The sequence below is a fragment of the Ochotona curzoniae genome, unplaced genomic scaffold, assembly GCF_017591425.1.
Source record: "Ochotona curzoniae isolate NIBS_2020 unplaced genomic scaffold, NIBS_Ocur_1.0 contig_1014, whole genome shotgun sequence".
Taxonomy (NCBI): domain Eukaryota; kingdom Metazoa; phylum Chordata; class Mammalia; order Lagomorpha; family Ochotonidae; genus Ochotona; species Ochotona curzoniae.
In genome coordinates this window covers 10,935,638-10,960,493 of record NW_024464920.1, presented here as the reverse complement: position 1 = coordinate 10,960,493, position 24,856 = coordinate 10,935,638, and the positions used below count along the sequence as shown (strand labels likewise).

Here is a 24,856-nt window from a genome sequence, read left to right as displayed (position 1 = left end):
TAAAGCTTATTTATTTTGATTGCAAAAAATTGAAATCATGCATAGCTTTTTTTTTTTTTGAGATGTATTTATTTTTATTGGAAAGGCAGATACACAGAGAGGAGAAGAGACAGAGAGGAAGATCTTCCATCCGATGGTTCACTCCCCAAGTGGCTGCAACGGCTGCAACTGAACCAATCCGAAGCCAAGAGCTCACAGCCTCTTCCAGGTCTCCCACACGGGTGCAGGGTCCCAAGGCTTTGGGCCGTCCTCGACTGCTTTCCCAGGCCACAAGCAGGGAGCTGGATGGGAAGTGGAGCTGCCAGGATTGGAACCGGCACCCATATGGGATCCTGGCGCGTGCAAGGCAAGGACCTTAACCACTGTGCTATCGTACTGAGCCCCAACGTAGCTTTTTATGATACCCATATTGTGGAGTTTTTGAAGACTGTATGTATGAATCTAAGATTTTTTTCACCAAAATGAGCTTCTCTTCTAAGTCCATTTTTCCACAGACTCATCAAATATAATAGAAAGCTCAGAAATAAGTGTAGAAATTTCATGGACCTGTTATAAAATAAGAGGGACAAAAGGATTTTTAAAAAAATTGCTGAAATAACTGCCTGCACTATGAAAACAATCATATTTTATATTAAATCTGAAAGAACATTTTAGGCTGATTAAGAAATTAATATAAAATACAGCATGCAGAAGAATTAAAATGGAATTTGAAGGTCTGATCATTTTCTTAGCTGTGAAGCAGCACATTACGAATGACAAAAGAAAATAATTATTTAAATACATAATTTCCTTTGAACAAAAATCTGTGAAGAAGAGAATAAGAGTTAACTAAAGCACGCATGGCAGGAAAAATATTTACCATAGACAGAAAATTAATGCCAAAATAATAAGGCCAGGGAAAGACAGGAGAAGCATGAAGACAAACTCAAAAGAGGGCAAAAGCATGCATTTTCACCAGAAAAGATTCAGAAAATATGTTCAACCTCATTTGTTATGAAATAAATACAAATTAAAGCAAAATCAGCTATATTCACACCCAGTGTTGGCAATACCAGTCAGTATAACCTTTTTGGAAAGCAACTGGCAATGTGTTTCCAAAATCATAGTGAATACATTCTGTTTGAAGCCCTGGCTCCAGCCTTGGAATCCTGCAGGAGTGAAGTGGAAAAAGAAAGACCCTAAGCATGACTGTGCCATCACTGGGGCCTTTGTAGAATCTAATATCTGGAAATGTCCAAACAGCTTGGCAATAAGCAGATTAGTTAAGCAAGAAACGGCGGTGGGCCTGACATAGCGTTGGTTCTGTGGATCTTAACACTAACTCACCGTCCCAGTAGCCAAGTCCGATCTCAGCTCCGTTGTCCTCCCTCTCTTTATTCATATTATTTTAAGAAGGAGCCATCAGCCGGATGAGGATTTCCATGTTGTATTTAAGATTTATTTTATTTTTGTCGGGAAAGGCAGGTATTCAGAGAAGAGAGACAAAGAGGAAGATCTTCCGTCCGATGGTTCACTCCCCAAGTGGCTGCAACGGCTGCAACTGAGCCAATCCGAAGCCAAGAGCTCAGAGCCTCTTCCGGGTCTCCCACACGGGTGCAGGGTCCTAAAGCTCTGGGCTGTCCTCCACTGCTTTCTCAGGCCACAGGCAGGGAGCTGGATGGGAAGTGGAGCTGCCAGGATTGGAACCGGCACCTATATGGGATCCTGGGCTTGCAAGGCGAGGACCTTAACCACTACACCATCACAGGGGACCCAAAAGCTTCAGCTTTCTAACCATACTTGGCTAGAACCTAAAGTCAAGCAAAAATACTTTCACCTCCCTGGCAACTCTCTCTTCCTATCCCATCTGGGAAAAAGAGAAAAAGAAAGCATGCTGTGTTCCATCAACTCCAACCTGCTGTCTTCTCCCCTGATTGCCACATCTGCACTTAGCTAAGTTTACTAGTGAACTTGTAAACTCATCCTCTCTCATGGCCGGTTCGAAGTATTTGTTTAAAAAAGAAGCATCCATTTATTCATTTTTATTTATTTGAAAGACAGACCAACATAGAGAGAAAATAGGAAATCAGGCAATCTTTTGTCTTTGGTTCAGTCCCCGAGTGCCTGCAACAGCAGGGGTGGAGCCAGGCTAAAGCTAGGAGCTAGGATCTCCGTCTAGATTGGCCAAGACCCAGGTACTTGAGCTATCATTAACAAAAAGCTGGATAAAAGGAGAGGCAAGACACAAACCCAGGCTGTGTGGTACTGGATGCATTAGGAGGGGCTATGGTACGGAGACCAGCTCTCCTGCTGACCCACTCTTCCATGATCTACACTCTTCTACATCTGGCCATGCCACAGTCTCCTAGCTTGGCTCTTTGCTTTCTGATTCTAATTATTGCAGCTCAGATTGGGCTGTTACTCTGTGCTTTGTTTGTAAACAATTGTATTGGTTTCTGTAGCTTTTATCTGTCATCTGTTTGTTCCTGCCTCCTTTATCTCCAGCTCAGATTCTTCCTCAAACTCCAGGCCCATATCTAACTCAGTTTACCTTCTTTTTTGTTTAAAAAATTTTTTTTGTTTTTTAAATTGGAAAGACAAGAGTTGCAGAGAAAGGAGAGACAGAATGAAAGATCTTCTATCCACTGGTTCACTCTCCAGGTGGCCATGATAGCTAAAGCCAAGCTGATTCCAAGCCAAGAGCTCTTTCTGGGTCTCTTGTGTAAGTGCAAGGTCTGAAAACTTTGGCTCATTCTCTGCTGCTCTCCCAGACCGTGAGCAGGGAGCTGGATGGAAAGTGGAGCAGCCAGGACACAAACCAGCGCCCATATGAACACTGGCACTTGCAGGCACAAGTTTACCCAACTGAGCCATCGATTTGGAGACTTAATCTACCTTCTTAATGATGATATAAGTATCTCAAGCTAAATTCAGGAGCATTCAAACCAGTTGGTGAGGGGAAGTGAGTGTTTGCTGTGTGTGTTATCACTGGGATGCCTACATTTGGTATCAGAGCAGCTGAGTTCAGGGCTCTGCTCCACTAATAATTCTAGCTTCCTGCTGGTGGCACCTTGGAAGGCAGCAGAAATGGCCCCAGTGGTTGAATTCCTGCCACTCACATGGGCAGTCAGCAGTGAGTTCCGCGTCCCTGGCTTCCACCAGGCGCAATCCAGGCTGTTGGAGGCACTTGGAGAATGAACCAGTGAATGGGAAAGCTCTGTTCTCCACTTCCCTTTCTCTCTGCTTTTCAGATAAATGTAAATAAGTGTTCTTTTTAAATTCATGGAAAAATCACATTAGAAGATAAGCTTATGTTGGCACAAACATTTTGAATTCCAGACATGGTTTATTCATAAAATGTATTTGTAAAGACCTCTCCTACTTCCAAAATTGAAATCTTCTGCTCCAAATGTGTCTCTTTCCTCTCGCTATCTCATCTCTGTGTACGGCAGCTGTGGTAATTGCCTCATGCGTTTACTCATCCAGGTCCTTCACATCCACATCCTCTCCTTCCAGTCCTACTCCGTGTTCCCTTCAAAGGGAACGTGTGCAGAGCGAATTTTTCTCGTTTGCACCATCCCATCCTTGCTTAGACGTTCATCCAGTTTTCATGATCTCTTGATACAGGAGGTGGGGAAGGAACCTCCAGTTCCAGGCTACTGAAATATTCTGTAAATTCAGGGCAAAGGCTCTAAGTGTTTGGCTTGGTAATATATTCAATGGCAATGCTTGGCATATGACAAATTTACAGAATAAATAAATGGAATGATTACAATTATATAAGGACTGTGTGTGTGTAAGAACAGAAAGGGAATGTAAAAAATTTAGAAGAGTTGGTGAATACTGGATTTTTTCAAGCTTTCTGATATTTTTTGTCACAGCGTTTGGTTAATGGATTCAAGACATGTATGTACAAGGTGGATGGCGTGACTGCATCCTAAGATGGGTAGGGCAGATGTGCATTCCAATCTGAAGAAGTCAGTGAGAATGAGAGCTCAGGGGTTTGATGTGTCCTGGTGGGAGTGCTTTGGGGTTCGCTCCTGGCTCCTGGCTCTTGGCCCCTGGAGCTGGTGGGAGTGCTTTGGGGTTCGCTCCTGGCTCCTGGCTCCTAGCCCCTGGAGCTGGTGGGAGGTCAGGCCAGGTCAAGTTGGGATGATTTGAACTGATCTTCCTCCACATGATTCTGCAGCCTGGAAACAGAATCTTTTGAAAATGGAAAGAAGCCGGGACTCCCAGGATACAGAATGGGCTTGGCCATTTCACTGGAGGAATAAAAAGGCAGGGGAGTTCTCAGTGGCAGTACAGAAAGTCTTCCTGGAGCTCAGGAGCAGTGATAATTACCAGGGTGTCTGGACCATCACAGCAGGGGGTGAAGGTGCCCCTTCTCCCATCCCCCCCAAATTCTGGCTCCTCCCACTTGCCTGCCAGGTCCCCTTCATGCACCTGACACAATAGAAATAATTAATAAAAAGTAATACAATGAGAGGCATTGCTTTCTGAATGGGGAGACCTGACTGCCTCACCTTTTGGATTAAAAAAAAATTCTGCAGGGGAAATTTGAAGGCCTTCAAGGATACCTCCTGTACACACACACACAAACTCCTCCTCCTCCCAAATCCAGTTATGTTGGATTGTGGACCACAATCAACAATTTAGGTAATTGTCTTAAAAAAGTATTTATTTTACTTGGAAGAGTTACAGAGAGAGAGAGAAAGAAAGAAAATTTCCATCTGCTGGTTCACTCCCCAGATGGTCACAATGGCTAGAGCTGGATTGATTCGATGCCAGGAGCCAGAGGCTTCTCCCCTGTGCCATTGTCTGCTACCTTCCCAGGCCATTCTCAGGGAGCTAGGTCAGAAGTGGCACAGCCGGAAAGTGAGCCGGCACCCATATAAGATGTCAGTGCTGCAGATGGAGGATTAGGATGCTATACCATCCCACCAACCCTCATGAAGCAATTTTAAAGGTAGAATTCATAGGTTACCTTCTTTAAATAGTGATGGATAGCCTTCACATTAAGGGAGAGGAGGAGTAGGGTTTCCTGCGTCTAGTGCCATGGTGCCTGCAATGAGTCCTGGCTCTGCTTCTGCTTCTACTTCTGCTTCCGGCTTGCTGTTCACACTCTCCCTAGGGGCGAGATCAAGTGCTTGTCCCTCCCATGCACGAGGGAGACAGGGATGGAGTTCTGGGCTCTTGCCTTCAACCAGGCCCCGTCTGGGCTGTCATGGACATTGGGAGAATTAGCCGGTGGATGGAAAATCAATCTATCAGTCCCCCCTCTCTCTCATACTCTTTTTCGTCCTCTCTCTCCACTGGTCTGCCTTTCATAAAATAAAATACATACATAAACAAACATTTTTGAAAAAGAAATTGAAGAGGTAGCAAGTGTATCCTAACACATGGGTGTTTGAGGCACTTTGAAATGAGCACTGGATGCAAAAGAAACAAATGAAAATACAAATCATGTGTTTGGAGGGGAGTACTTGATATCATAAAGATATGAATATATTTTTAAATCAGTGTACGTATCAGCATTTCGCACAGTGCTGGTTAGACTCACAATCTCCTTGTCCCTTTTGGAGAAGGGTGGCTCGTATGGGTGAATAAAGTCTGAAACATTGTGAAGAGAGATATCAGATGTTAAATATGGTTAGTCACAGTAGTAAAAGCTTGATGACATCAGAATAGATCAATAGATTATGAGCACAGAGCAGAGTTCAGAAATAGACTCCAAATGTATGGTAATATAATCTATGACAAAAATGGTACTTGCACTCAGTAGGAAAAAGAGGGGGTTCTGGGTTTGTTTTTGTTTCTAGTACATGGTTATGACAAAGCTGATTAACCATCTGGATAGAAATTAAGTTGGACTCTTATCTCACACTACATATAAAAATAAATTCCAGATGGATCAAAGATTTAAGTTTAAAAAAAAATCAAGCAATAAAGATAGTGGAATAATCTTATATGTGTCTGGGAGACACCTATAATCAAAGACTGGAAACCCTGTATTTGGCTGCATTCAAACTTACTGTGGGAGGGTAAAAGATACCACACACCAAAGTTGCAAGATAAGCAGTAGATTAGGCGAAAATAGGTGTCAGAACCATGGTAGATAAGGATTAATATCTGGGCTATTCAGGGAGCTCTTAAAAACTGATAAGAAAGACACACTCAGAACGGAAATATAGCCCAAGAACAGGACTATGAGAGTCCCAAAAGAGCAAAGCCGGATGGCTGACCCAACACCTCTTTCCATCAGCTCTTCTTGGGGCAGGTCGAGGATGAATGCCTCTGAGCTCGAGGAGGGATGGAGACCATGCAGAAACCAATCATCCACTGCCTGTATCTTCTTCCCCGCAGAGCACAGTGACCATGGTGGGAAGCCTGGCCCCTAGACACTCGCAGTGCGTGGTGAGGAATGTGGACAGCGGCAAGGAGCTGTGCCGCGGGAGGAGTCCGCCCAACCGGACCTGCACCTGCAGCATCCCCGTGAGGCCAGCTCTCAGAGGTATGGGCACTCCTGCCTTCCTGTTGTGAGGTGACAAATGCGAGTGAGATTGTCTGAGACAGCAAGCTACATCACGGAGCCTCCCAATAATGCCGTTCCTTCCCTTGCCCACTGCCTCCCGCTTGCCCCAGGGCCTTGCTTCCACATGAGCCCAGAGAATGAGAGAGAAGGGTCTTTGGATAAGCAGACATCACTGAATTGACTGTATCTAAATGGACCAGACAGTGCGGAGAATCAAAAAGTGGGGACTATTCTAAGTGAGAGGAGAAACTAGAAAAGCCAGTGATCTGCCGGCTTGAGCCTGTGACATTCATTCACTGAAACAAGAAGGATTTCTAGAACATCTCTTAGGTACACAGCATTCTGTTACATGCTAGGAATTGTGACAGACACGCACGCAAACGAAGCCATTCCTCGCCCGTTGTATTTAGAACCCGTTGGGGGTAGAAATAAGTTAGCAGCTTCTGCTGTGCGGTGGGAAGGGGCAGAGAGTGTCTGATACCAAGGGAGGCACACAACAGAAAGACACCTGGGGATGGAAAAGGGGCAAGGAGAGCTCCCTGGAGGAAGGGGTATCTAAGCAAGGCTGGTGTAAGAGAGAAGGGTGATTGTGCTTGGCACACAATAACTTGCTAGATGTCCAGGAGAGAAAAGCTTAGGAAAAGCGGAAGTTCTATATGGGTACAGAAGAGAGGATGGGAGTGGGCAGAAAGCAGGAGTGCTGGAAGGCAGTGGAGGTGTATTCAAGCCCTCGTGAGCCACAGAGCCTGTCCTGGGAGCTGTAATGAGATGCTGCAAGGCTTCAGGTTGAGACCTGATATGACCGGATGCACATGGCAGAAAGGGATGCATGGTCTGTCTCTTCAACAAGAATGTAAACCCACAGGGGAAGAGACTCTGGGAGGACATCTTTTCGCTGTTGGGCCAAGGACAGAGCCAGGCACCAAGGGGCTGCTCACAGCCGGAGCGTTCAGATCTGAAAGCCTGTGGGGCGGGAAGCTGACCTGAGAAGGCAAAGAGGGGAGGACTGAGCCCAGATACATGGGATGGGCAAGTGAAGATGCTGATTCCAGTTGGGAGGGAGTGTGAAGGCTGGGAGCGAGGCAGGTGGGGAACAAGAGAAGCGAATAGAGGAGAGAAAGCAGAAGTAATGCGAGGTGCGTGGGTGCAATGGTCATGGGGTTGAGTCACCTGGGGGAAATGGAGGTCAATAGGGTGGCAGTCTTCTGTTGGGCTGTGGCAACGAAATACCTGAGGTGGGGTAATTGAGAAGCAAAAAGGGTTATTGCTTCTAATTCTGGAAGCTGGGGAACCCATAGTTCATGGCACCTGCGGATTCAGCATCTGCTAAAGGCTTCCTTTCCACTTCGCAGCTGGCACCTGTTGCTTTGTCCTCATGTGGCAGGAGGCAGGGAGCTCACTCTGAGTTCCTTTTCTGTGCATGATCTGATAACTTCCAAAGGCCCCTGCCACTTAATACTGTCACGCCAGATGTTAGGTTCCAGTATAGATTGAGGGAAGCACCCAGTTTATCCTACAACCCTCCAAGCAGAAGTCAGCGCTGCGGCTCAGGAACCCGAGGTTGAAAATGCCTCTTCACCATGAGCTCCTGGGGGCTGTTTAGGTCTGAACTGGGAAAATCCCTTCCACATTTCGCTTTGTCTACGTGATTCAGCCTTTTCTTAGTTTCTGGTTCATTTTGCTCATTACCCTGCAGATCTTGCTCCACTACAAAATATGTTTTTAAAGCATCTGAGATTTCCTGGTCAAGCTGGTTGGTTGCTTTTAGAGCCTCCGTCAGTAGCACCCAACCTTTTACCTGCCTTTTTCTTTCCTTCTTTTTAAGGTGTATTTATTTTCATTGGAAAGGCAGATTTGCAGCGAGAAGAAGCAACAGAGAGAAAGATCTTCCATGCAAGTGGCCACAATGACCAGAGCTGAGCTGATTCAAAACCAAGAGCCAGGAGTTTTTTTTTCTGGGTCTCCCAAGTGGGTGGCAGGGTCCTAAGGCTTTGGGCTCTCCTCCACTGCTTTCTCTGGCCAAAAGCAGGGAGCTAGACAGGAAGTGGAGTAACCAGGACACAAACTGGTACCTATATGGAATCCTGGCGCTTGTCAGGGGAGGTTTAGCCACTTGAGCCATCATGTTGGGCCCCTGCCTGCCCTTTTCTGAAGTCCATGCATATTCCGCTCAGGCAAATGATTTCACTTCCCATCTCTTGTACTCAGCTACCCACCGGCCATTGCCCCTCTTCAGCTTAGAGTAACTTCACTCCTTTCACAAAATCCTATTTCCCTTTTGCTTTGAGACACTGGGGGAACGTCTTCATCCCATGCAGTCTTACTGGATTCTGCTCCAGTGCTGTCATTCTGACACTCCCATCATGTACCCATGGACTCAAGCCATTTGTAAGTGTTTCCAGAGCTGAGACCGTGACTATTCAGTCCCTTGTGACAGTTCCAAGTAGTGCTTTGTAAATAGCTGACACTCAGCAAAGAGGGACTCTCACAGGCTTCAGCACTGACCACTTGTCAGTTCCCATGAGCTGTGTGCTTGCAGAAAGTCTGGCCCGTCTGTACGCTGACATTTTAGGGTCAGTTCAAATGTGTTTGTTGCACCCTCCATACCTCCTTGTCTTCACAATACAAGGTTATCATTGCATTTAAGCCCACTTTATCTGAACAGAATTTGCTATGGGACTCTGGCTGCCAGGTGGGATGGAGGAGGGAACTCCGGGGCTGCAGAGAGCCACCTAACTGTAAGGGTGCTTAGACTTGGGGAACTGCACACTAACAACATTTCAGTAAGAAGGCTAGGAGTGCCCAGCAAGTCAGGCCAAGCTCTTATTTTATCAGGACTTTTAATTTGAAAAGTATCACCTACATTCCCTATTGATCATGAAAGGAAGAAGATACCAATGCCTTCTTAGGAGCTGTGGTCCCTGGGCAGTTTTTGAAAGATGCTGTGGCCACAGTATGCATTTGTTGTGTGGGAAACACGGCGAAACTCACAGGATCCTGGACTCCATGTAGCCTGCTCAGTCAAGAGGCTGGGGCGTGAGGCCCTGGAACCTGTGTCATTCTTTACTTCTCAAGTGACTCTGATAGCTGGCTTTGTGAATCATTACCTTGCATCAAGCAAACGTAGGTGTTGGAGGAAATACCGGAAATGTTGTGTTTCTCTGATGCTGATGTAGCACAGCTTTCAGCCTCTTGTTTTAGGCTTTGGGGGGTTTTCCAGCCGATGGGTAGGTTTTTAGAAGTAAATAAGAAAATCTTTCATTAGCTGCTTTGCCATGTTGACTCCAAATATTATGTATCCCAGGCTGTGGGAACGGTTGGATAGGTTGATAGAGAATTGATTTTTTTCATTTATGCAAAGGGCAGAGTGATAGAGAAAAAGAGAGCTTCCGTTTGCTGGGTCACTCTCCAGATCTGGCCCAGGCTGAAGCCAGGAGCCAGGAACTCTGTCCTGGTCTCCTATGTGGGTGGCAGAGGCTCCATATACTTGAGTTGCCTCCTGTGCCCTCCTGGGTGCATTGCAGCTGGATGCCAACAGAGCAGCCAGGGCTTGAACCGGCACGCTGATACAGGATGCCAGGGTTACAGGTGGGAACTACAGCTGCTGCGCTGCAATGCCAAACCCTAGGCACGTATTTTTAGAGATGATTTTTCTGAAGTTGCAGCATTTCCTTCCTAACAGTTTGGTTTTCATCTCCTGCTTGCTCGACGACGTGTTTTATTCCTATGCTTGGCCAGTTACAAGCTAAGATAGTGATCCCAGGGAGAGTGTGAGATGTAAATGGGCTGTAAAATGGCTTTTTCCTAGTGATTATCCATGGGCGGCGTGGAACTAGATTTGGGTTCAGTCTGTTTGGAGCCTGGTGCTGTGCTGTGTGCCTGCCTGCTGCGAACAGCCCCAAGGGGGAAGGAACCACATACTGATTGAAGCAGTCACCAACAGCTGGCACACTCATGCCCTCTATGCCGAGAAGGCGAAAACGTTCATTTGTTATTGAATGCGTGCAGCTATGCTTGACAATGACAGGAATCCGCCGTAAACGCCTCTTTCCCCTCCTTTGCTCCAGATGTTCTGGCTGTCAGCGTGACGTTCTCCCTCGGTTCTTGGGATTTTTCAGAAAGATTCAACTTTACCACCTGCTCGTCCTTAAGAGAGTAAGATTGCATTTGAAATGTACATACTTTCTCTTTGGTTTTGATTTATTTGTTCCACTCTCCAGTTTCCTAAAGAACTCTTTGGTGTGGTTTAACTTTCCAAAGTGCCTCTTGGAGGACACCTTAATGGGAGCTGGGAGAACCATTGCACTCCTGAGATTGGCTAATTCTGGCCTGTCCTCCCACCTTCCCTGGCCAGCTTCCCCATTCATCCCAGCAGGGGTTGAGTTTTTTCTAAGGGCCAGGGCAGCCTGCAGGTAGACACAAAAGAAGGGATGTGACTGGCTTCAGAGTGGTCTCAGGAGTTTGGGCTGATCAAGAAGGCCTGACGGTGAAGGGTGAAGGGAATTTGAACTCAACGAGCACAAGATGAAGTGTCCGTCATCAGAAGAACAGGTGAAATCAGCTATTTCTCTCCCCTTTGAACTACTCACCTGTTTAAGTTACAGGTGCACCTTGCTTAGAGCTCCTAAAAGCAGAAAGCAGACAGGGAATGCATGCTTTTCGGATACCTGACTTCCTAGTTGGAAGTTGGGATGGAGGTTTCCATGGAAACAGTGGGAGGCTGTTCTGTAGTTCCCACCATGGTACAGTGGGGCAACTCTGTGTCTTTTGGCCTTGCCTGAGAACCGTGATTTCTATGAGGTAAATAAATCCCATCCCCAGTGGGGAGGGTGTTCTAGAATTCCTTTTTACTCCGGGGGTGCTTTGGGAGGGGCTGACTCAGCCAGGATAGGTGATGTCGAAGAAGCAGAATGCACTTACAGGAACGGTGCGATGCTTGACACAGAAAATCTCAGAAGGTCAGACCCATAGGAAGCAAGAGGGAGGTTTCAGGAGAATTCTACCAGAGAACATCAGAAGGGTCGTGGAAAATGTGTGTCGTGAAAAGCAGGGCTTTCAAGCCTTTTTAGCACCAAGATAAACTTATCTTTTAATTCTGGTTTTCCATGGACTTTTTGAAACAGCCGCATATGGCCCGAAGAGAACTGAAAAACAGTGTTTGCCCCGGGTCTCCAGGGTGGGAGGCGGCAGGAGAGGTGGTGACAGCTCCTAGGCCCATGGTGTAGCAACTAGGAATGACCCAGACCTCAGTCCCAGCTGTTCCCCGAGCCCGACACCCTTTGCTGGGGGGGGGGGGGGGGGGAAAGCTTCCTGTTAGAAAACCCCATGTGCGGGGAGAGGCTCAGCATGCAAATCACCCACCTGCTTCTAGCTCACTCAGGTGCCCGATCCCCACAGATGGGGAATCTGGGTTTCTCTCTCGAAACTGTGGTTTCTGTGCGTCACTGTCTCAGAATCCTCCAGTGTGTGTTGAGCCATAGGAGACTACTTAAAAAAAAAATCATGGGAAGATGGACACAAAGGGTAAGTTTAGTTTGCACACAGTTGTGAAGGACGTACACGTTTTGTTTCCATGATATGCATTTTCTGTAGACTTTTTGAAGATCCCTTGTATGCATGGATTTCAATTTTTTTTTGGTGCCAATAAACTTATCTTTTATTTCCATGGTGCATGGGATTTTTGAGGTCCTTATGTATATAAAATATGAACCGAAGTCCCTTCGACCTACATTGGTCCCCTTGGCTGGCCCCACTGAAACCTCCTGGGGTCCCCTTTGGCTATATCTCCAGTTCAGCTCAGATTTCTCTTGTTATCATTTCTTTTTTTTTTTTTAAATTGTTATGTATCTATATATTCTATTTCAGAGGCAGGGAGAGAACGCAATCCCATCTGCTGGTCTACCCCCCAAACACCAAGAGGTGGGGTTAGCCCAGGCCAACGCCAAGGGGCTAGAAAGTGCATCCAGGTCGCCTCCATAGATGGCAGGGACTCAAGGTCTTCCTTAGGCCATATCTGCCACCTCCTACTGGTGCACATTAGCAGGAAGCAGTTATTGGAAGTGGAACTGGGTCTGGAGGTCCAGGCGCAGTGATAGAAGATATGGGTGAACCCAGGCAGTGTCTTTGCCACTCCACCAAACGCCCACCCCGTTCGTTATTCCTTCTTCAGCTCCATTTGTTCTAATGAGTGTTTTCAAGGCCTCCACAGTGAGCCATGCATAATGGATTATTTGATTAGTAGACACAGGTCTTCCTTAATTTGGTTATAAAGCAAACACCGGCACCCCAGTCCCTGTGTTTGCCAGGTAGCAGTTTTTGTCTCCCTCTTGCAGGCAGCCAGCCATCTGACTGCTGAGTGAGTGAGGGCCTGCTGATTTGGGGATGGAGGCGGAGGGAGGGGGTTCAATCTTCAGAGAGACTTACCTGAGGGCAGACAAATAGTAGAACCCGGTTTGGAAACCAATTCAGTAGGCTCTTGTTATCTGGGACCAGCAGGTAACCCAAGCTCTGCGTTTCCATGGCAACACCTCTGCAGGTGTGAAGCCCAATCCTCAAACCCGAAGGGCTTTCCAGCCAGCTCTGGGCACAAAGTCAGTGCTCTCTGCCCAGTCTCAAAGCACTGTCCTGGCTCTCCCTGGGTCATCCCAAATCCATTCAGGGATTGGTTTTTTTTTTTTTTTTTTTTATCCTGCTTTTCAACACTGGCTCACCAAATCACAGAGGGAACCTATGAACGGTTTGCTAAAAGTGGAAGAAATGAAGTTGGTTTTTCCTGTTGTCAGGTGCCTGGGATGCATTGGAACTGGCTGCACGTGGTGTAAAAGCGAGAGAAAGTGTATCCATCCCTTCACAGCGTGTGACCCTTTGGACTACGAGAGGAACCAGGTAGAGTGGCCTGCGCTGTGTGACCAGGCCTTACCAGAAATGAACGTGTGTGCCTCCCTCCTCCCACCTGTCTTTTGTACGCGTTCTGTACCTGGAGTGGCCCACCTGTCAGCAGGTTGATGGCATGCTCTGCCTTTCAGGAGCTCTGTCAAGCTGCTGCCGAGAAACCATCCAAGACCCTGGGAGGAGGACACATCAAGACTAACAGCACCAGCCAAGGCTTTCAGGTCAGACCCTGTTCTCATGTTCCCATGTCAGTCCTGGGAAAACCCCTTTCAGTGGCCTCCTCCGGTGGGGGTAGGGGTGTCTCCTTAAAAAAAAAAAAACTATGCATTTGACTTTCTATCCAAACTCTCTTTTTCATCTTTGGCGTTTTTTTTTTTTCCTTGAAACCAGATTTCACCTAATTGAGTCAATACATCAACTGCACACTCACATAAAAGAAATTAAAACTTTGTAATGATGAAAAATGATGTTGTGCCAGTAGGAGTGAAATTGTAAAGGTGACTTTGTGGCTCATTTGGGGAGTATTAGAAGGAAGTCCAGCATGGGGATTTCAATTCCAGTCATATGTGGGGTGCTTCAGAAAGTTTATGGGACAATGCGATTGGAAGATAACATTTATTTTGTTGCAAAACTTTTGAAATACCCAAATGGCTTTTATCATAAAAAATGTTTCCCACAAATTGAAGACTCTTCATATGTACGATTGGCAGGCTAATGTCACAGTCACAGTTTGGGGGGGGGATGTTTGTGTGTGGATGAGGACTATGACGTGCAACCCCAATTAGGTTATGTTCCTTAGCTTTGAATGGATGATCTAATATAATTCTATAAGGGCTCTGCAAAAAAAGTATAGGGAGTGCATACTGTGATCAAACAGTGGACAAACAGGTTTCAAATTTTTGGCCCCCAAATAAACATAACTTTAAATTTCAAGAGTGTTTCATAAATGTCCCTGCTTAGGGCCTGGTTCTGCCAGCCAGAACTACACTGCATATCCAAATGTGGTGGAAAACAAACAGAAATGGACCAAGTTCCTGCCCTCCTTAACCTTCGAGGCAAACAGAAGACAAATCAAAAGCAACAGCATCTGGGGGAAAAAAAAAAGCCCAGCTGACTATTTCATGACTAATCTGTGCCTTTGACTTATCCACTTGCTGTTATTTAAGGTCAAGTGCCAATACAAATAAGTAGAATGTTTTTAATCATTACTGAAAAGTTGATCGTAACTTCAGGTGAATTAAGTAGCAGGCAGAGAGAATGTGAATCAAAATGGATTATGAGCTTCATTAAAGGCATTAGAAAAGCTTGGTGTGCCAATATCCCAAGACGTTGAAGTCATTGAGGTTTGATTAAGTGAAGGGCTACTTTTCTCTTGTTTGTAAAACAGTTCATGGGGACAGGCACTTGGAGCCGCTAGGCGGGGGCGGGGGTGGGGGCGGCTTTTTCAGAATTGAATCTCCTTGTCCTTTCGGTTGTTTATGACTGGCTGTAACGTATCCGTGGTTTAACATTGGCACCGTTTTGAAGTGTGCACTTCAGTAGTGCTAGGTACGTTCACAGTGCATGCAGGGATGTTCAAAGCTCCTTCATCTTGCAAAACTGAAACTCCGTAGTCGTGAAGTTAGAATTGCTCATCTTTCCTTCCCCAAGCTCCTGGCAGCAAACCTTCTGGTTTCTGTCTCTGTGACTTGCACTGCTTTGGGCGCCTCGTGTAAATGGAATCCACTTGTGCTTCCCTTTGGGTGACTGGCTCCTTTCACTTAGCATAACGTCCTCAAGCTTCTGCCATATGGTAGCATGAGTGAGAACTCCTTTCCTTTATAGATGATTGAAAAGTATTCCTCCGTGTGTGTGTGTGTGTGTGTGTGTGTGTACACGTATGTGTGCGCATGTGATGCAACACAGTTTGTGTATCCATTTATTCATCAGTGGACATTTGGGTTGTTTCCATATTTTAGCTATTGAGGATAGTGCCGCTATGAACATGGGAAGACAACTCTCTCTTTGAGACCCTGCTTTCAATTCTTTTGGGTATATGCCCAGAAGTAGGGCTTCTGGATCATGTGGTAATTCTATTTTTAAGTTTCTGAGGAACCACTACAAGTGTTTTCCATATTGGCTGTGCCATTTTGGCATTCCTTCCAACTGTGCATAGAGGCTCCAATTTCTCCACATCCTTGCCAACACTTGCTTTTTCGAGTTGGTTTTTATTATTATTGTAGCATCCTGCTGCTTACGAGGTGGTATCTCATTGTAGTTTTGATTTGCATTTCTGTAATAATTTGAGATGTTGAGCATCTTTTCATGTGCTAGTCAGCCATGTGTATACTTCTTTGGAGAAACGCCTTTTCAAGTCCTTACCTCATTTTTAGTGGCTTGGTTCTGTGGTGGTTTAGTATCGGGAGCTCTTGATATATTCTGGATATTAGCCCCTTATCAGATGTGCCACTTGCAAATATTTTCTCACATTCTCAAAGTTTCCTTTTCTCTCTGTTGATTTTGTCCTTTGAGGAACAGAAGTTTTTCATTTTGATGCCTGTGCTTTGGGTGTGAGATCCAAGACTGCATTGCCAAATCCAATGTCAGAAGCTTTTCCAGTGCCTTGTTTATCCTCTAAGAATGTGATAGCTTTAACTCTTGTGTTTACATCTTTGATCCAGTTTGAGTTTCTTTTTGTTTATGACAGGAGGTAAGGGCCTCTTCCCCTCCCCCCCCATTTTTTTAGGTGTATTTTTGAATTTTTTGTTTGGGTGGAGACAGGGAAGGAAAAAAAGCTTCTATTGCATTGGCCAGGACTGGATCCAGTCAAAGTCAGGAGGCAGGAACTGAATCCAGCTCTCCTACTTGGGTGGCAGGGACCCAAGTACTTGAACCATCAATACCTTGCAGAATCTGAATTGGCAGGAAGCTAAAGTCAGGATCTAGAGCCATGAATCAAAGCCATGTACTTGGACTTGGGACTTGGACATCTTAGCTGGTGTTGTGATAGCTAAGGAAAATGCCTGACACTCCATTCATTCTTGTCCACATTTGCAAGTAACATTTCCTGAAAAGAAACTTATTTCATCAATGAATGATCTTGGTACCTTTGTAGAAAATCACTTGGCCATACATTTAGGAGTTTCTGGATATTCTTTCCTATTCCCTTAGTCCATATCTCTGTCTTTAAGTTATTATCCTGTTTAGTGCAGCTTTGTAAGTAAATTTTGAAATCAAGAATAGTGAGACTTCTGAAACTTTATTCTTTTTCAAAATTGTTTTGGTGGAAGTCAAACTTTTAATTTTGAGATAATTATAGATTGAAAAAAATAATAGTACAGATGTCTTTTACCTAGTTTCTTCCAGTAGTAATACTTTACAAGACCATAGCACAGTATCACACCCAGGACATTAGCAGTGACAGCAATCAAAATACCAGATAGCTTTAGAGTCATGAGACTCCCCCTGTTGCCCTCTTGTAGCCCCACCCATTTCCTTCCTCCCTCCAGCTCCTCTGCTGTGACATCTGGCAACCACTAATGGGTCTTGCATTTCTATAATTTTGTCATTTCAGTAATTTTATATAAACAGAGTCATCTAGGAGGCTGGACTAATGGCTCAATTGGCTAATCTTCAGCCTGCAAGCACCAATATCCCATATGGCTGCCAGTTCCTGTCCTCGCTGCTCCACTTCTGATACAACTCCCTGCATATGGCAATGGAGGGTGGCCCAAAGCCCTGGGACCCTGCACCCACATGCCTGACTCAGAAGAAGCTCCTGATTTCTGATTGGCTCAGCTCCAGCCATTGTAGGCTTTTGGGGAGTGAACCAGTGGATTGAAGATCTTTCTCTGTCTCGCCTCTCTGTAAATCTACCTTTCCAATAAAAAATAAATAGATCATTTAAAAAAATAGTCATCTACATATAACCTGGAAGGGATTAGGGTTTTTTTTTTTTAAGATTTATTATTGAAAGAGTTGCAGAGAGAGAAATAGAGAGTAAGATCTTCCATCTACTGGTTCATTCCCCAGATGATTGCAGTGGTCAGGGCTGGGCCTTGCTGAAGCCAGGAGCTTCATCTGGGTCTCCATGAGGGGATCAGGGACCCAAACACTTGGGTCTTTTCTCAGGCCATTAGCAGGGAACTGGATTGGAAGTGGAACAGCTGAGACCCAAGCTAACACCCAAAAGGGATGCTAGTGTCGTGAGTGGTGGCTTTATCCAGTATGCCACAAGACTCTGACCACCAGGATTAGCTTTGTAAACTCAGTTATTCTCTGGAAATGACTTCAAGGTTTCTACTTTTTATGTATCAATAATTCATTTCTTTTAGTGGTTGAGATGTAGTCTAAACAGTGGCTTTTAAACTTATTTAAAGGGGGAAATAATGAATTCCCTGCATCCTGGTTCCTGTCTCCTTGGGAGTCTGATGACTGTATACAATGAAAAGCATTGGGGTCACCAAGAGAGAAAGAAGAGGCTAAAAATAAACAAAAGTCCAGGTCTGTCTTTGGTGCTTCTCTGTGGATGAGCCTTCTAGGTGTAGAGAAAGAAGTTTTGTTGATATGGAAATATTTTCCTCCAATGTCTGACTCAGCGCAGCTTCGCAATTCTGGTTGATAGGGGAAGGGAGTGTTATTTGTCACAGAAGGGATTTCTCATGCTCTGGGGGAACCCTGCCATCTCTCACCGTCACGTGGAGCGTGTAACATTTCAGTTTCTGTTTTGAGTCTTCCTCTGTTTTGAGTCTTCCTCGTCTTGGCCTCACATGAAGCACTCAGCCTCTTTGCAACTCTTTGCCTAGCAGCGAAACCATGGAGCACGCTTGTGGAAGGCATCTTTCCACTTTGCATGTGCAGCCAGTGCTTTCTGTGTGCTGGGCCCTGGCGAGGGTGCAGGCAGTCCTGGGCTTCACGAGCTGGAGCCTGGTTGATTCTTTGTGCAGGTGTTTGTTGACTGTCTAGTAGATGCTGTTAAGTTGAGTTCCACAGATTCCAGGAGGACACAAATGAATCTGGCATATATCTCCAATTATCATCTTCTAGAATCTTCCATGAATACATAATTGACAAAAGGAGATGAAAAGCGTTATCAGAGGCAATGTACTAACAAATATATAAAGCCAGAGAGCCTTTCTGTGCCCAGGGCTTGATCTCAGTCCGTGCTGTTTATTGAAGCCCACTGCCTGACAGTTGAAAACACTTCATCAGTGTGGTTGGTTAAGTCTTTGATTGATGGATGGATTGATTGATGGAGATGGCATGTCAGCTCACCATGGAGAGAGTCCAGACACATGGAGATGAAGAAGCAGGTATTCTAAGCCACAGTGTGACAGGAGGCAGAAATTCTAGGGCATCCACTGCTGGAAGCCCTAAAGGAACTCAGTCTGACTGTAGCAGAGCTCACCAGAAATCATAGCACATGTGATGGAAATGGCCCTAGGATTTTGGCTATATTCTTCCGTGCCAAAGGGATGTTGTTTGGGACATTGTTTTAAGGTTTGCATTCCCTCATGGGTCCTAGTTCAGTCGTGGTTGAACCAATCACTCTTACACTTGTCATTAACACTTGGGCCCATGTTTCTACCAAGTCCTGGACACGTGAGAAGAAGAACTGAGCAATCTATGTTGGGTCTTGGATGCAGGCTGTCATCTCTCCAAAGACCACCCAATGTCTGTCTTCTCACACATAGACGCGTTGAACAGGTGAGACCCTGCCAGACACCAGGGATCCCATCACTCTGCCCGTTTGCATTTGTTGCCAGTCTCCCAGGCAGTGCTTCACCTGCCACCTCTCCCCTGCTTGCCAACAATGGTCGTAGATATCTCTGCTGTGATGTTCTAATCTTCATTATTCCTCAGAGTGTGTGGACCACTCGGAGGCAGTGGGCAGCCCTTCACAGCCGCATCACCTGCTCTTGTCCCCACAGCGTTGCCTCACTTTCTCTCTTCCTCCATTACTTTTCAGGTTGCATGTTAATTTCTCATGGGCAAGTCAAACAAACTTTTTGAGACATTGCCTTCAAAAGTCCAAGTATATTTTAAAATTTTGTTTGCTTTATAAGGCTAACATAAAGAGAACAGATTTTGTGTAGTGCACAAACACAATTCTAAGAGTATTGTGGTACTTCTTCCCTCTAACAACCCTCCTACTTTTTTGATTTATTTATTTTGTTGGAAAGATATTTACAGAGAGAAGGAGACACAGAGAGAAAGGTCCTCCATTTGCTGGTTCCGCTCCCCAAGTGGCTGCATTAGCCAAAGTTGAGCCCATTTGAAGCCGGAAGCCAGGAACTTCTTCCGGGTCTACTATATAAGGGTAGCATGCTAAGGCTTTGAGTCATCCCTTATTGCTTTCCCAGGCTATAAGAAGGGGGCCGGATGGGAAATGGATCAGCCAGGACATGAACTGGTGCCCATAAGGGATGCTGGTACTTGGAGGTGGAGGGTTAGTTAGTTGAGCTATTGAACTGGACCCCATCCCACCTCCTTTTTTCTTTCTTTTTAAAATTTTGTGATGTGTGTGTGTGTGTGTGTGTGTGTGTGTGTGTGTGTGTGTGTGTGTGTGTTTTAAAGGCAGATATATAGAGAGGAGCAGAGACAGAGAGGAAGATCTTATGTCTGCTGATTCAATCCCTAAGTGGTTGCAATGACCAAAGCTGCACTGATCTGAAGCCAGGGGCCTTGGAGCCTCTTCCAGATGCCCCATGTGGATACAGGTTCCCAGGGCTTTGGGCTGTCCTTGACTGCCCTCCCAGGCCACAAGCAGGGAGCTGGATGGGAAGCAGGGCTGCTGGGATTAGAATCAGTGCCCATTATGGGATCCCGGTTGTTCAAGGTGAGGACTTTAGCAGATAGGCTACCACATTGGGCCCTGGGATAACATATTTTTAAATTTCCATTATAGTCAAGGCTTAATGCTCCACTAAATAAAGAGTTCAATAAGTAAAAAGTAGAAAGACCACTGTTTAGCAGGAATATAGAGAAGGACTATAAACAGTAATCAGAACCAAAGATGTCAATCCCACATACATTAAAAATATGTTTATACTCATATCATCCCAAATCACAGAAAACATGTATTGTTTGTCTCTTGGGGTTAGATTTATTTCATTAAGCATCACGATTTCCAGTTGCATCCATTCTGTCTCAAAAGTCAGGATTTCAAGTGTTTTTATGATTGAGTAATATTCTATTTACATATGTAATCATTTTCTTTGTATAGTCATTAGTTCATGGATGTCTAGACTGCTTCCATATCTTAGTTATTGTGGATCCAGCTGCTGGAAACAGGGGTGGATAGATGACTCTTTAATATGGTAATTTCAGGAAATTAAATGTTAGGTATGCCTTGAGCGGCTTCTCTGGGCTGTGCCAGTGCTGGGTGCTGTAGGATTCACTCCATTTACTCCTGCATTGAGGATGTGTTTGTTGAGCATATGCTCTGTGCTGGACAGACTTGCAACAGTATCTGGTCATGGGAAGCATGCCTTGGAGAACCTGAAGCAGTTTGGAAGGAAGCATTATTTTCCTGAAGCAGTTGAATGTGCATAGCCCAGACAGAAGGTAGAATGACAGAACGTACCACCTTGAACAATGGTAGCTAATATTTCTTGTACTCTTGTTAATATTTGGTCTAACCTAGGCCCAGAGTATCTCCTTACTTAAGCTTCATAATGGTTCTATATCCCCACGTCAACATACTGGGACATTTTAGCTTAGGTTAAGTAGGTGGTAAAGGATCAGCAGAGAATCCAGCTTAGGCAAATTGACTCAAGAGTTCACTGTCAGGACTCCTGGCTTACATCATATGACCTGAGTTGAATATAAGCAAGCGTTACACTGAGTAGTATTATGATAACATTCTTCTTAGAAGAGAGGTGTCAATATTGGCTACTGTGGGCAGGGAAGCCATGAAAGTCTAGCCCATCTTTGCCGCTCATTGTGGGATAAGACTAAGACCTACATCTTGCCCAGGTTGGGAGGGAGGACAAGAGTGGCTTGGGTGTGGTTAGAAGGAGTCAGACCCGGGCTGGGCTGGGCATCTGCTTCAAAACAGAGAGAGCAAAGGAGGCCGGAAGTGGGGAACTGGAGTCTTTGAGAGTAGAGCATCAAGGGTCTCATGTTCAAGTTGATATGTGGCAGAGAAGTGGAGGTTAAGTGGCTGGGTGTAAGTTGGCATCAGGGGTCACTGCTGGAGGAATCTACCCTCCCTGGTATTGGAGTTGGGATTCCTCCAGGTGTGTTCTGAGGAGCCCCAGTGGGAAGGCTCCATAGTGAAGAGTCACACCATTCAGGAATGGCCCTGGCAGCCCCACCCTCAGTCCAGGCTCCCTTTCCTGAGTTTCCAGGTCAGGCAAGTATGATGACTTGTATTGGAGCATCCTGGTATGTTGTTTTAAGAGGAATTACTGCCAGTTTCCAGAAGCCATCAGAAGTTATATCCAAGTCCCCAGGGATCTGCTCCTTGCCCTGGGGGCTAGACATCAAATAGATGGCTTTTTTGTTGCATTTACTGTGTTACTTTTGCTCTGGTGCAATTGTATTTTTGCGATTTTCTGTCTATATCTCTCACTTCCCCAGCTCCACTGCTGGTTGCCACTCTTGTCAATTTATCCATTTCATTAATACATTACTTCCATCCCCTTCTCGATCATTAATAAAGATGTTAAATAATTCTGAACCAAATACCCCTGCAGTGCCCTCCAGGACACTTTCTTTTAATTAGTTGTGCTATCTTTCATCTCTCTTCTGTCCTTTGGTTTCAGATTTCCAGCTGGTTTTGAATCTCTCTGACTTTTCATCTGGTCCTGTTTGAACTAATTTCACGAATGAAAATCTGAGAGACATTTTACCAAGTGTTGATTCAGGTCCAGGCCTGTAGAGAGCTTTGCTGGATTCAGGCTTTTTTTTTTTTAATAGATTTTAATAGAGTACGATCGAGACTTAATAAACTGAGTGCCTAATGCATCTCTTTACGATATTCTTTTCATTCACAGCAATATTTTCTCCATTAATGTTATGATAATTTGAACTGTGTTGACGTCAAACTTCCAAGAAGACACTCTTCCCCATCAGGAGTAACCCCGTTAGACTTTTTGCAAGTGGTGATGCTATTTCTGATACCTTCTAATGGCTTTGTTTTTAAGATAATAAGAATAATCGTGATTAGGCATTGTAGAAATCGCTTAACCAACTAGTGACTAATGTGCTTTCTTACCCAAAAAGGGAATGACTTAAGCATGCAAAGTGGCAGAGCTCATTGTATTTTGTTAAATAGTTTAAAACTGTGCAACCATTTAAAAATACCTCTTCGGTCTTGGAAGCATCGCTAGCAGGAAGTGAGCTGTTGTGTGGTTTATCCCTGAAACAAGCAGGGCTGGGATGGTTCCAGTCCCTGCTGGGTGGATTTGACGGATGGAAATCCTTGGGTTTAGGGTGAGAGGGGAAATGTCCCTGCAGGGCTGCCTAAAACGTTGTCTCTTTGAATCCAGCTCGACTGTGTTTTTAAATTAGCCCCTTTTCTGTGTGTAAGCCAGTGGGGCTGGCCATTTCACATCAGATGGTGAATTAACTTGATTCAGATACAGAAGTAGATCTCGCACATTGAGTGTATGGAGCATTTTTTCTTAACCTTTTTGCCTCTGCTGGATTTTTGTTTTTTAAGAAAAGATTTTCATATTCATTTATTTGAAAGACTGATAGGGGTGGGAGTAGGAGAAAACAGAAAAATCGAAGCTGGTTTACTCCCTAGATGTTTGTAACGGTAAGACCTTGGACAGGTTGTAGTTGGGAGTCTGGAACTCCACCCGTGTATCCTGTGTGAGTGCCAGGGGCCTGAGCATTTGGGCCATCTTCTGCCTTCTGAGACACATTGGCAGGAAACTAGATCAGAATAAGAGCAACCAGGTACTCAAATACAGCGTGCTGATGGCTTAACTCAGTCCACCACAGTCCAGGCCCTGGTCCTGGCTCTATCAGGAGCTGTCCGGTCATTTAAAAAAAAATTTATTATTTATTTATTTATTTTTAAAGATGTATTTATTTTTATTCGAAAGTCAGTTATACAGAGAGGAGGAGAGACAGAGAAGATCTTCCGTACAATGATTCACTCCCCAAGTGACCGCAATGGCTGGAGCTGAGCTGATCTGAAGCCAGGAGCCAGGAACTTCCTCCGAGTCTCCCACACGGGTGCAGGGTCCCAAGGCTTGGAACCGTCCTCAACTGCTTACCCAGGCCACAGGCAGGGAGCTGGATTGGAAGCAGGACCACTGGGTTTAGAATTGGTACCCATATGGGATCCCGGTACATTTAATGCGAGGACTTTAGATGCTAGGCTACCACGCCAGGCCTTAAAATCTTTGTAAAGATTTGTTTTATTTAAAAACCAAGTTACAGAGATAAAGAGGGAGCAACAGAGGGAGAGATGGTCCACCTGCTGGTTCACTCCGCAAGTGGCCATAATGGCCAGAGCTCAACCAGGAGCCAAGAGCTACTTCCCCATTAACAGGGAGTTGGATCAGAAGTGGAGCAGCCAGGATGTGAACTGGCGCCCTTGTGGGAAGCCAACACCACAGGAAGATACTTAGCCTCGTACTCCATAGTGCTGGCCTCATGCCATCCCAGCCTTTGTTGTTGCCTTGCATGTATTCTTACATCCCCACGTGGCATATTGAGAAGCATCTTCCTAGTGGCTCTCTGTCTCACTTATGAATGAATCCTCTGATTCAAATTAAGAGAGGTTCTTGTAGCAAACAACAGATAACTTGTGCGACCTCTCTGGAAGCCGACCCCCAGTGTCATGGGAAAGGCCTGCCCCGGCTCCTCCACTGGATGGCCCACGGCCGCATCTCTAAACAGGAAGCGTTGGAAATAAAACCCTTCAGAAGTAGCAAAGCTGTCTTGGGAGCAAATACAAAGTTAATACGACAGCCTGTCAGGTCCTGGGGTTGTGTTTGCCGAGCCACAGAAGGAGCAAACACAGCTCCCTTAAAAGGCCTTTGTGTATGCGTCACGAGGTTCTCCGTGCGCTGCAGAGCAGAGAAGTAGCTTTCATGTCGCTTGCTTGAAAAATTGTTTTTAAGGATCCCTCAGCAGTGTCCCTGGAAGAATAGGAAGGACCACCATTCTTCCATTCTTCAGGGACTGCTCACTGACATGATGTCAGTGATGTGAATGGAGCCAAACAGGTGTCTCCCTGGCTCTAGAGCAGGAATCTTCCTCCCAAAAGCTAGGCAGTTAAAATAGTTTCAGCTTTGCAGGCGTCGCCAACTCAATATCCCCACTGTCATGCACAGGTGCCCAGAGACAACAAGAAATTTGAGGGGGAAATGGAGCTAAGGAATTATGTGAATTTTCTTTCATGTTTAAAGCCCCCGTGTATGCAAATGAATATTTGTAGACACTGAAATTTGAAGTTCATGTGCATACATGCTGTGAAATACTAGTCTTCTACTGTCATCCTTCACGGGCTAT

The 24,856-nt window shown here is 45.3% G+C and overlaps 1 protein-coding gene across 2 annotated transcripts in view; it reads left to right on the top strand.

The window, feature by feature from the left end:
* Positions 1-24,856, top strand: part of PLXNC1 (plexin C1) — a 159,773-nt gene that overhangs the window by 68,077 nt on the left and 66,840 nt on the right. For both annotated transcript variants that reach the window (XM_040980785.1, XM_040980775.1), the window contains exons 6-9: positions 6,343-6,490; positions 10,579-10,666; positions 13,294-13,396; positions 13,537-13,623. In XM_040980785.1, coding sequence (XP_040836719.1) covers positions 6,343-6,490; positions 10,579-10,666; positions 13,294-13,396; positions 13,537-13,623 — 426 coding nt within the window. The remainder of the gene's footprint in view (positions 1-6,342; positions 6,491-10,578; positions 10,667-13,293; positions 13,397-13,536; positions 13,624-24,856) is intronic.